This window comes from Zingiber officinale, chromosome 2B (assembly GCF_018446385.1).
Source record: "Zingiber officinale cultivar Zhangliang chromosome 2B, Zo_v1.1, whole genome shotgun sequence".
Lineage (NCBI taxonomy): Eukaryota > Viridiplantae > Streptophyta > Magnoliopsida > Zingiberales > Zingiberaceae > Zingiber > Zingiber officinale.
Window position 1 is genome coordinate 111,357,671 of NC_055989.1, and position 11,844 is coordinate 111,369,514.

Sequence of the window (11,844 nt, forward strand, 5' to 3'; positions counted from 1 at the left end):
TAAACAGGTTACGTATCCGAGGATCTAGGGAAAGGAGCGGCATTTAAGGACGTCGTGGTGAAACAAGTAAACTAGAGCATGAGTCTAGTCAGTTGGATCTGAGCCTCCTTCGACTAGACTTGGGGGGAGGCTTGTGATACAGTACATAATGGTGGGGCCCCATGAAATCGAGCAGTCAGAAGTCAAGGGGGCATGACAATTGGAAGTCAAGGGGACGTGGCAGTCAAAAGTCAAGGGGACGTGGCAGTCAACAGGTATGGAAAGAGGAAGTAAGATTGGGTGATGACGTCAGCAACATGATTTTCGGTCAGATTCTCACAGACCAGGACTCCAGATCTGAGACACCTTGGTCTAAGACCTGGTAGGCAGTCGGGGTGATACCTGACCCAGATCTGATTGGTCGGGCCCTCACGGGCTGGTTGTATCTAGGCCTAGTTCTCATTGTAAGCTAACTCTCGGGCAGTCAACTCCCGGTCGGCTCTTGGTCGATTTCTCCATGGCTCCCCGCCCCCATGGTTTAGGCCAGATGGTCTACCTGACTGATCATCCTGAGCTGTCCTATTTATACCCGGTCGAGACAGAATGCGCTACATGACAACTGGGTCAGAGAATCGTAACCGTCTGTCAGAGAATAACTGCTGCGTGTTAGAGAATATTCCAACGGCCTACGGTCATCTACAAATGGAAGCTTCCTTCAGCCTACATGAGGATGTCACGTGTCCTCCATCACTCGGCAGGACTTGACACCTGACATTCTCTGACATCAGTCAACCTCCGAAGGTACGCACTATCATATAAAAAGGGAAGTCCTCTCCCTTGCGTAGGTACGCTCTCTCGTATATTCGCACTTGTCTTCTACTTTATTTCTCCTTCATACACTGTTCTTCTGGGAAAAAAGTACTTGACTTGAGCGTCGGAGGATTTGCTCCGGGAATTTTTTTCCTAGTTTCTGGCCTTTAACGCCCGTGTGTTTGTCTGAGTGTGCGCAGAGCTCAGGTACTACCGGCTCAGTCATCGTCATCCGTCAGCACCACATGAGAGTCTATCCTTGTACGCGCATATGAGAAGGGTATCTCAATCACCTCCCCCCCTCAATAGGTCATCCGACTTTCATCTAACTCAGATTCCGAACAAGATCATTGAATATATAATGCTTGAATTAAAAATTCAAGGTTAAACTTTTTTGGTTCTAGATAAAATTTAAAAAATTAGGGTACTTAATTTTTTGTGTTATTCATTTTAACGCTCATCTGTGATAAAATTATGATAAAAACAATCTTAATTATGCATTTATTAAAAAAAAACTTTTATGCATAATAGTAGTGTATGAATCTTAAATTGTAATAAGAGAAATGATATTCTTAAAGAAAAATTTTAAGGAAAATTTTTAAAGGTAGATATATAAATGATAGGATCCAAAAAAAAAAATGAAATAATGAATCACATCATTTATATATTTATTCTTAAAAAATTTTCTTAAGAATATCATAGCTCTTACAGTAAGAAGTGATTATATTTCCGAGACGTCCCCGTCTTTAAACACAGCTTAGTGCATGAATCTTATCTATGCCAAGTTGATTTGGCACATGCAGAATGAAATCACAGCAGCACCTTTTTAAGTAAAGGTTGAATTCCAATAATAGCCGTGGAAATACTTCCCATGGACCATCTACAATTTTCATATTTACCTTTATTTATATATATATATATATATATATAGGCCTTACGAACAAGGACGGAAACAGGTATTAGCCTACCTGAATTTTAGTCCGGGTCCATTTTAAAATGTAAAGAAGAAGGTCATATATTTTTTTTTTTTAAAAAAAAGAGAAAATCATACATTTAATCATTTTAATAAATTGTTCATATAATTCCTACAGATTAATTGGGTAGATTATAATTTCGCACTCTGCAGATTGTCTCGGCCTCTTCTCGCGTCGCCTGCCTCTCAACGTTTTATTGAGTGGAGGAGGAGAGCGAAGGTCGCAACCAATCTTCTTCTTCTTCTCCCGCTCGCCATTTCTGCCATTGATCCCATCTCTCTCCTCCAATACAACAAACTCGACTATTTGCGGAGAGAGGACAGCGTTCGGCGCATAAATTTGGCTGAAGCTACATATTTAGAAAGCAAAGAAGCCAAGCCAAGGAGGAGGAGGAGGAGGAGGAGGAGGAGGAAGAAGAAGAAGAATGATTCCGACTTTTATCCCATTGTTTTCTTGGAGGCATAAAATGGAGGATACTGGGGAATGCACTAGCCACGCACTTCGCAGGTATTTTAATTTCAGTAGCTCCAAACTATAATTCAATTCCCTTCATTTTTTGTTAGTCTGTTTATTTGTTTAAACTTGTTCTTGGATTCAGATTGTGCAGTAGGAAACCTCCAAAGCATGGGAAACCCGTCAATCCAGCGCGCGAACGCCATCGCTCGAGATTACCCACCTCCCTCTCTGCTCCAGGCAATTATATTCTCGTCTCGTCTCGTCTCGCTGCTAGTTATAATTCGCTTTAATTAACGGACGCCGTTCTGTTCCTTACGAATTTCGATGTGCAGATTTGAAAGGCTTGGAGACGAGCCCCAAGGAGAGCACTTCCAGCGAGGAAACCCAAATCGACCGAATCGACTCTCTGTGGCACGGCTTCTTCCACCTGTGGAGGCACAAATCCTTCAGACGCTTCTCCAGCTTCCCTCCCTTCGGCATGGCGAAGCACTCCAAAACAGGGAGGAGGAGCAGCAGCAAAAGCCTCTCCGAAAACCAAGAATCATCGCCGCCTTTCTTCGTCATGCCTTCTTGCGAAAACTTCACCATTTCTCAGCTCGAGAAGGCAACCGACCACTTCAGCCCTGGTGCATCCCGAATCTATATATATAAATATATATATTTATATGATCATCCCATTCAAAAAATGATTATTTGTTTGTAGGATTGATTAACCGGTAAATTTCATGTCGATTATATTCGCAGAGAATCTGATAGGGAAAGGAGGCTTCTCAGAGATTTACAGAGGATGTCTAGATGATGGCCAGCTCGTGGCGGTAAAAAGGATCGCCAAGGGCACGAGCGATGAAATTACTCAGAATTTCCTATCCGAAATGGGAATTCTAGTCCACGTGAATCACCCAAACACAGCCAAGCTGATCGGAGCCGAGGTGGAAGGGGGCATGCATCTCGTCTTCGTCCTGTCGCCGCATGGAAGTCTGGAAAGCTTTCTTCACGGTAAGAAGCAAAATTAGCTAGATATATTGGGGACGACTGCTCGTCTGGTGGACGATCGCTAATTATACTGGTTCAGAGTCGGAGGAGAGACTGGACTGGGAGAAACGATACAAGATCGCCGTGGGGACGGCGAAGGGGCTCGAGTATCTTCATCAGAGGTGCCGAAGACGCATCATTCATCGCGATATTAAAGCTGCCAACATACTGCTCACTGAGGACTTTGAACCACAGGTATCGATCGAGATTCAAGTATATATTCATGTAAAATCTAGCGCTCTCTCTCTCTCTCGTCTAGATAACTGAAAATTCCGGCGATTTGTCAACCAGATATGCGATTTTGGGCTTGCAAAGTGGCTGCCAGATCAAGTAACACACCAAACATCGTCAAACTTTGAAGGCACATTTGGGTCTGTAAACAACTTCGTGTATCAAGCACTTTGTTTTGAACTCTAGCTACTCTGCTTCTTCTTCTTCTTCTTCTTTTTCTTCTTCTTCTTCTTCTTCTTCCAAGCAGATATCTTGCTCCTGAGTACTGCACCGATGGTGTTGTCGACGAGAAGACCGACGTGTTTGCCTTCGGCATCCTGCTGCTCGAGCTCATCACCGGCCGCAGGGCCATCACTTCGGAGCAGGAGAGCCTGTCGATGTGGGTAGGTCGATCTGTTGAGCTTTATCTCTAGGGTTGCAAATGAGTCAATTAGCCGAATTAGTTTTGTTGTATTCAAATTTATTTGAAAAGGTAGCTATATCGAGTTTAAAATGAACCAAATCATTGAATTAATGATTATTTAAATTTGGTTTGGTTTGATTTGATTTAATTTGTATGAAATTGAGTTTGGCTAAGTTTGACTTGACTTGACTTAATTCTTTAAATGTTATTGAGAGTTTTATATTTTAAATTTATTTGGTTGATTATAGAGTTTGATAATACAAGATTATTTATTAATTTTGATCTTTTTTATATATATTTAGAGTTTTAAAGATAAACGATTTTATTGATGAACATTGTTAATAATATAAATAAATTTTTTCTGATTGTCCTATTAATCTTTTTCTTCTTTAAATGATTAAGTAAGATACAGATATGGCCTTGTTGCAGGCTAAGCCACTGCTCGAGCAGGACAAGATCAAGGAGCTGGTCGATCCTTCTCTGGGTGATTCTTACGACGAAATGCAGTTAATTCGTGCAGCAAACACGGCGCGCTCATGCATTCAGCACTCTCCTGTTATGCGCCCCTGCATGAGCAAGGTATACTGATGATGCATCTACATATTAATAGATTTCTTCAGTTAGATTAATTCATCCCAATTCAGATGTCGTCCTTTGTTCGATCCGATCCGATCCAGTAACTTCATTTAGTAATTTAAAGTTCACGTATGCATGATAAACTTTTACTGCGTATCTAAAGTGAAGGTCTTCCTGTGTAATGCATCTTTCATTGGGTGAGTTCAAGGAGGACTAAGGAAATTCTTGGTGTGTGTCAAGGTCATAAGTGCGCTGACAGGGGAAGAAGATGAAGGTGATAGCTGGATTACAACGCATCAGAAAGAGACTGGAAGGAGGACAAACTCTGAGGGGACTCACGACGACGATGAGGATGAATACAATGAGACGAAGAATTTGAACGATTTGGATCGGCACAAGCAGATTGCTTTCGACTTCCAAAACCAGTAGTCTGGACCATGACTCAACTTTGTGAATTTAGTAGCTTGAGTTGTGTACAAAACAATACAAAACAAAAACTCAATTATTATGATGTTTCACAGTTAGGAAGTGATCTTGTGGACTAAATAAATGCATTGTGATCTAAGGAAAACAGTTGAACAACAAGGTTTTTTCCCCCTTTTACTTGGAGATTAAAGTAGAGAAGATGATATATTCAAAGATATTATTGTGAAATTTGAAGGAAGATAGAAAAAGAAATTATCTGTGATGTGTCCTACTCAACGTGCTCACGCCATTTCTCTCTCTTGTCTATTTCGATTTTCTGATGTCATCGTACGGATACACCGGATTCCATCATAACTTTGAAGTTAAACATGTAAAAAATATCCTTTCATACGGTGGCTTTCTTGGTTTTCTTTCTTGATTAGCTTTTTATAGAAAATTCAGTGTTGTAGTTGTGTCTGTCCTCTCGACTGATCAAGCATCAAAGTTATGCGAGTCAATAAGTGTCAACAGATGCCAACGTGATCTCTCTGACGATTAAGTCAGCGCCGGGCTAGAAGTGAGGGCTTGCCGATGCGCCATAAAAAAAAAAGAAAATGAGGAGAGCTAATAACTAAGGGACAAGAGTGACATTTGTACGTGAGAAGACAATCATATCTTTACCTACCATTGTAGCATCTTATATATAGAGGATGGAAGTGAATCTCCACATGAATAAGGAACCAGGCCACGCGTTAGCCATTGTACATGCCCTGTCACCCAACACATGCATAGATAATAGTGTCGGGCAATGCAAAGTTGAGTCCTAGAGGAGATAGCACGGTTGAGTCTTATGCCTGACTTGGTCGGGCCGTTAGCCAGGCCAGGTGTCACCCTCACCTTTGTTTGTCCTACTAAGGATGGTTGCAGGTCACATGGTATGGCAAAATGTCAAAATTTGTTGGAGCTTGAGGTCGGAGAGAGTCTCCTCGGCTAGGAGTGTTCCACCTGAGGGAATTTCCGTATGTGAGCTTTAGCCGGGCAAGGTCCAATAGTGGATATCTGTCCCACACAGAGGATAGAGAAGGTGGCTAATGCGAACGGGTTATCTCCGAATACATCAATATGCATACAGTTTAAAAACCCCTCATCTTTATTTTTCTCTAAATTGTCTTTTGGGAAAAAGACAATACTTGATCTGTCTGAAAAATGAAAAGACGGCACGCTGGTAACAATGACTTAATTGTTGATGGGGAGAATACTTTTTACTAAGAGGAGAGGCTACTGGCAGATTATAGAGAAATCAATGTGGGTGATGAATGTGTTGCATCAATGAGTTGGATACTGACAGATTATAGAGAAATGAAGATTGACCTAGGAATCTTTGGCTTTAGTTAAAATGAATTTTAAGTAAAGAAGGGCAGAGAAGGATGAATTAATGAGATGATGAAGAGGAGTAATGTTAAAAGGGAAGAGGACAACATATCAATTATCATCCTCTAACCGTACAGTTAACTATAAATTAATTCCATATTTAATCTTCTTTTATATAATCTAGGGACGGACTGTGAGGTGCATCTGGGGTGAATGTGATCTTTTGCTATAAAAGAATTGGATATCTGGATTATCAAAAAAAAAAAAAAAACCATCTCGATGTAATGTTGCAATGGCAGAGTTTCTTCTCAGTTTTTTAGGCATCTAAGGATCGAGTTTTAGACTCAGCGAATTAACGAATGAATTTTTCTTAATCGACGGTTGACCTAAGAATGTTGGGTTGATGATCCGCTCGTTGTGAGTGCTTCCCTATTTACTCTAGCGGCTTGTGAAACACTTCTATGGAGCTTGACCGACCACCCCTACGATTAGTCGACGTAAGATGAATATCTGATGCCAACTAAAATAAGAAGAAGAAGAAGAAAAAAATATCCCCCGATAGGGGCATAGCCACTTGGGGACGAAGGGGTGTGACCGCCCCCCCCCCCCTTAGATTTTTTTTTTAAAAAAAAATCTTGAATTTTAATGTAAATTGAATTACTCCTCTTTACAATTAGGAAGCCGTGATTTGAGGGGCAAAGATTGGTGAATCACAGCAATTTTGATAGAAGAATTTGAAACGAGCAAGGAAAAATGAGGTGTGAAAGAGTTGCAATACATCATACATGAACTAAAGGATGCATTTACAACAAGATATAGCTATTATCAATCTCTAAAGCTCAATAGAAAACCAACACAATAGCTCAAGAATGGCTGACCTGAATCCATCTCAATAGACTATTGCTTCTTACTTGTCGATAGTGTTCTTGCTAGTGTGGAATAGTCATCTACAAGAGTGAGCAACAGCAAACCTTAGTCCTCTCTCAATGGGGGGGGGGGGGTTGAAGAAGCTCTTGACAGTGCCCTAATTCATAAGCATCTTCTTTTATATACCAAGCTCATACTATAGGGACTATCCATCTTAAAGTCCATCCCTCATTAATAGTCCATCAATATTAATTAACCGAGTTTGGATCTACACATTAAATCCACATCCATTTAATCCAAACTCTCTTTATATGCATTGAAGTATTAGATCACTTAATTAAGTTTAGTTACTTTAATAATAATTAGTTGTATGTGTATTAATCAAGTATAAACCCACCTTATGGAGATTAAGTTCACTCATGTGGACTCAGTTGGATTTAGTCCACCCATGTAGACTTAAACCCACAATCTCCCACTTAGACTATACTTGATTTTTTATACACCACACAACCCCTTAGTTGAGCTCAACATGCCAAACTTTATGGGTTAAATATCCCTTTAAACAATCTCGTTCATTAAATCAATTAGTATAGGACTAAAGAAGTCATAGCTACTATAACTATAATAAGATCCAACAGTAATCACAGTATTAATATCATTAACAACATAGATCAAATGTGAATGTGTATTACAAGAATGATACAAAATATGATCTACAAGTGATCATTCTCAAAAAGTCCTCTTTATGACTTAAACTGAGTTTAAATTATATTTACCAAAATCTTATGCTAAACTGTAGTGGTAAATAATGATTTAACTTTATGACTCCAAATGAAGTCCACATCATATTTACAGTAACCAAATGTAAAACTGTAACAGTTAATATTATATCCAAGAAAGTCAAAATCTTGCATACATATAAAAAAACTACAGTATATACAATGAGCCAAAAGTATATGTTCATGGTAGCAAAAGGCGAATACGCTCGCCGACCCCCAGCGCCCCCGCCAACCCGTCCCAGGGCCAAAACGGAGGAGGTAAATCACGGGCGACTACTAGCTTTTGGAATAGTGACTAGCACATAAGGGAGGCATTTACCTCGACTTTGCCGAGATTCGAACCCCATACCTCATGGTGACAACACCTCATGTGCTAGCCACTAGACCCATCCGAGGGGACCAAAAGTATATGTTCATGAACATAGAGCATAACACAAAATATACCAGACATAATCGCATAATTAAAATTTTACGGAAAGTAAATTACGCTAGATATACCTGACAGATGATGCGTAGAAAATTCCATCGGATGATCTGAAGTGGGAAGGAGATCAATCAAGCGACACTTTGAAGTCTCGCCACTACTTGTATCCACGTGGAACTATCTTTGATACGACTTCAATAAGTCCAAGTTGTGTCTCCACTTCGGTACTAGCCAAAGGTGAGAGACGGTTCGATCCGAGAGAGGGATAACAATCCGATTTGTATCCAGCAACAATTGCAACCAAACGATACAAATCAACCCGCGACTACAACTTTTGTAGTCGTTGTTCGGAGGCAAAACCTCGCTGCCCTCGAGGGACAATAGGTCCGAAGCCAGCACTGTTCCGGCAACAACCATTGGTAATCGGAACAAAACTTCCGGTGACAGATCAAGCCCGGTGACAACGAAGGGAGATGAACGATAGACATTACTGCTGTCTCATAGTATCCTCGCTGCTGCCAGAAACGAAGCTGATGCCAAGAGGTTCCAGAAGAAGGGGCAGTCGTCGGCAGGAGCTCCGATGACCACAGCAATATTCCGGCAAGCTCGCAGCTGCTGGAAACCTTTTTCTGGCGGCTGGAAGTTCTCGGCAGCAGGCAAGCAGCGGCTTCTTCTTGCTGTCTGGCAGATACAATAGCTGCTGGATGGCTGGAAGTCGTCGATCAACTGGAAGAGGTCGCTAGATGGCCGGACAGCCCTTCCGAAGGGGCTGTCGCGCAGTGGCGTGCGGCTACGACGCTGCGACGCTCGTGCCTTCGGCTTCCGAATTCCAACACCGATGGAAGGAGGTTTCCAAACGTAGATGTCTTTCACCCGGAGTTTCCGGCGGCTTCTGAAGCTCTGGAGACGGTGGCGTCGGGACAGGGTCGGCGGCGGAAAAACGGTGGAAGAAGAAAAAACGAACGAACCAACCTTTCATTTTTTTTTTACGTGAGATAAATAGAGGAGAGAGAAAATAAATAAGGAAAAATAAAATTTAATTCCAAAATTAAATTTAATTCTAAAATCATATTTATTTTCTCTCTTATCCTTTTATTTATAAATCTCCTATCAAATTTAGTTCAAATCCAAATCCGTTTCCACTAATCCTTAATTCGAGAGCAGATCCTCTGGTCCACAAATTGCAGACCAGAGAATGGTCCATTATATGAGGATCCTTGATTTGGATGGACCCCATCTTTAAATAGATGGGGTCCATTCAAATCAAGGGTCCACATCAGTGGACCATCCCCTGATCCGCAATTTGCGGACCAGAGGATCCCTACTATCTTAATTCATAATAATAACCTTAAGTTTAGTTCAAAATCAAATCATATAGTTCAATAACTAAACCTCTTTTAATTAAAGAATCAAAACTAATTTAGTTCATTAATTAAATTAAAAAGCGTCCAACTCATCTTCAAAAGACATGACTCATCCGTGCTTTCGTTGCATCATTCTGATTCCATATTTACCTTTTATTTGGTTCAATCAGACTTAATCTCTCTCGATCTGAGAATCCAATTCTCAAATTCGTTTTATGTCTCTTAGATAAACTCGTAGTGTGTGTGACCTTATAGGTTCTCGATTATGTTGACCGTCCATAATTAATCATTAATTATGGAACGATAATGAGTGACACCTAGTAGTACATAATGATCCCCAATTAATCAAAAAATTATAGTTGATCTCATAACCACTTCCAAACCCTTCAACAGCTACGATAAGTCGTGTCATGTTCCTTTCACTCGTTTTATACCCACTTGGTTCAGGACATGGTCTATGTTGTTAGAGTCGTTTGGTGCTAGAGGAGGATGAATAGCTCGTCATGCATCTCGTTGCTTGCTTCTTGGTGATGATATACAGCGGAATGAACACGAAACAAAACTTACAACGCTTACACAAGGATTTACTTAGTATCCACCTCAAGATGAGGTGACTAATCCAAGGATCCACACACACGAGCACTCCCCACTAAGAAAATACTCCTTCTTAGTAACTACCGGAGGTGGAGAAACCTTGTACAACACTCACACGTACAACACTCAACACAAGAAGAAAAATACAATGAATACAAGTGTAAAACCCTCTCTTCTTGTTTACTTGTTGCTTGTTGCCTCTTGAACCTTGGAAGTGTACCAACACTTGTCCCCAAGAGCCTCCAAGAACTGGTTGTGAGCGTCGAGGAAGAGCATGTGAAGATCGGGAGAAGTGTTGCAGTGAAGAAGCTCGCCAACGGCTATATACCTTGCACTCCTAGGGCTCCAAATCGATTGCCATGTCAGATCTGTGCCATCCCAGCCGTCCATTGCTCGCTTCCTGCACAACGGTCGAATCTCAATCGATCGGCTGATCGATTGGGAAGGCCTGAATCGATGGACTGATCGATTCAGAGCACCTCTGTGCTCTTTGCAGAAAATCTGGAATCGATTCTATTTGCCTTGCGTTCTCGCGACAAAAACTGAGCCTAATCGATCGGTTAATCGATTGGAAGCTTTCAATCGATCAACTGATCAATTCAAAAGCTCATTATTCGCTCAGAAACTCTCTCAATCAATTGACCAATCGATTGGAGAAGTTTTGATCGATTACCCAATCGATCAAGACAGTTTTTGCACCAAATCGCGTCAACCAATCGATTGGCTGATCGATTGACTCCCCCATTCAATTGGCAAGTAGAAAATGTGTAGAGCTAGAAACGAGCTTTGTTTCACATATGAGATCACCTCATTCCGATATCCCAGTCAAAAGTTATGGCCTTCGGAAGTTTACTACGTCCGAACTTCCTAGTTCCATGCCAACTCCCTATTGGGCTTACGATCGCTAAGTGTTCAGTCAACTTTTGACCCATCTGGACTTTCTCTTTGCCAACTTCTCATTGGACTTCTGATCACCAAGTGCGGTCCTCCTTGACCTACTTAGATTTACCGTCTCATGTCAAGTGTCCGATCCTCCATGACCCACTTGGACTTCCTTCCACCAGATGTCCGGTCACCCTTAACCCATATGAATTTCCTTGTGCCAAGTATCCGGTCAATCCTTTGACCTGCTTGGACTTCTCAATACCAGTTGTCCGGTCAACCTTGACCCGCCTGGATTTCCACGTGTCTGGCTTCACTCACCAGGTCTTTCCATCTGCCTAGCTTCACTCACTAGGACTTCTCTTCTGCTTGGCTTCACTCACCAAGACTTTTACCTAGCTCCACTCACTAGAATTTTCACCTGACTTCACTCACCAGGATTTTCCCACTGCCCGACTTCACTCACCGGGACTTTCACTTGTCTGGCTTCACTTACCAGGACTTTCACCTAGCTTCAACAATCTCCCCAATCGGACGATTGCACCTGCAATCTCCACGTATTGTCAGTCTCCATGTATTGTTAAACATCGAAACTCAAACGTCAAGACTCAAGCTTGCGCCAACTCAAGCTTAGTCAATCTGATCAACTTGACCAGAAGGATATTGCACCAACATATGTGTCAGTCCTCACTAGGCT

At 41.4% G+C, this 11,844-nt stretch overlaps 1 protein-coding gene across 2 annotated transcripts; it reads left to right on the forward strand.

Moving 5' to 3' along the window:
- Positions 1–1,902: 1,902 nt before the first annotated feature.
- Positions 1,903–5,077, forward strand: LOC122046809 (receptor-like cytosolic serine/threonine-protein kinase RBK2). 2 transcript variants are annotated; one of them, XR_006130385.1, is made up of 9 exons: positions 1,903–2,270; positions 2,362–2,456; positions 2,552–2,845; positions 2,964–3,215; positions 3,292–3,446; positions 3,543–3,622; positions 3,730–3,865; positions 4,298–4,464; positions 4,702–4,842. XR_006130385.1 is itself a non-coding variant. In XM_042607703.1 (9 exons), the coding sequence occupies exons 1-9, from the start codon at positions 2,188–2,190 to the stop codon at positions 4,888–4,890; spliced, it is 1,434 nt and encodes a 477-aa protein (XP_042463637.1). In that variant the 5' UTR covers positions 1,903–2,187; the 3' UTR covers positions 4,891–5,077. The 2 variants fall into 2 exon arrangements, 1 of the variants encoding a protein (XP_042463637.1); XM_042607703.1 differs by having other exon boundaries at positions 4,315–4,464; positions 4,702–5,077.
- The last annotated feature ends 6,767 nt before the right edge of the window (positions 5,078–11,844 follow it).

What these genes read in the sequence shown, in the direction of transcription:
- LOC122046809 (XM_042607703.1), top strand. Translation starts at nt 2,188, where the DNA reads ATGATTCCGACTTTTATCCCATTGTTTTCTTGGAGGCATAAAATGGAG. An exon ending in CACCTCCCTCTCTGCTCCAG is followed by an intron (nt 2,457 to 2,551) that starts GCAATTATATTC and finishes TTCGATGTGCAG; the next exon opens with ATTTGAAAGGCTTGGAGACG. An exon ending in AACTTTGAAGGCACATTTGG is followed by an intron (nt 3,623 to 3,729) that starts GTCTGTAAACAA and finishes TCTTCCAAGCAG; the next exon opens with ATATCTTGCTCCTGAGTACT.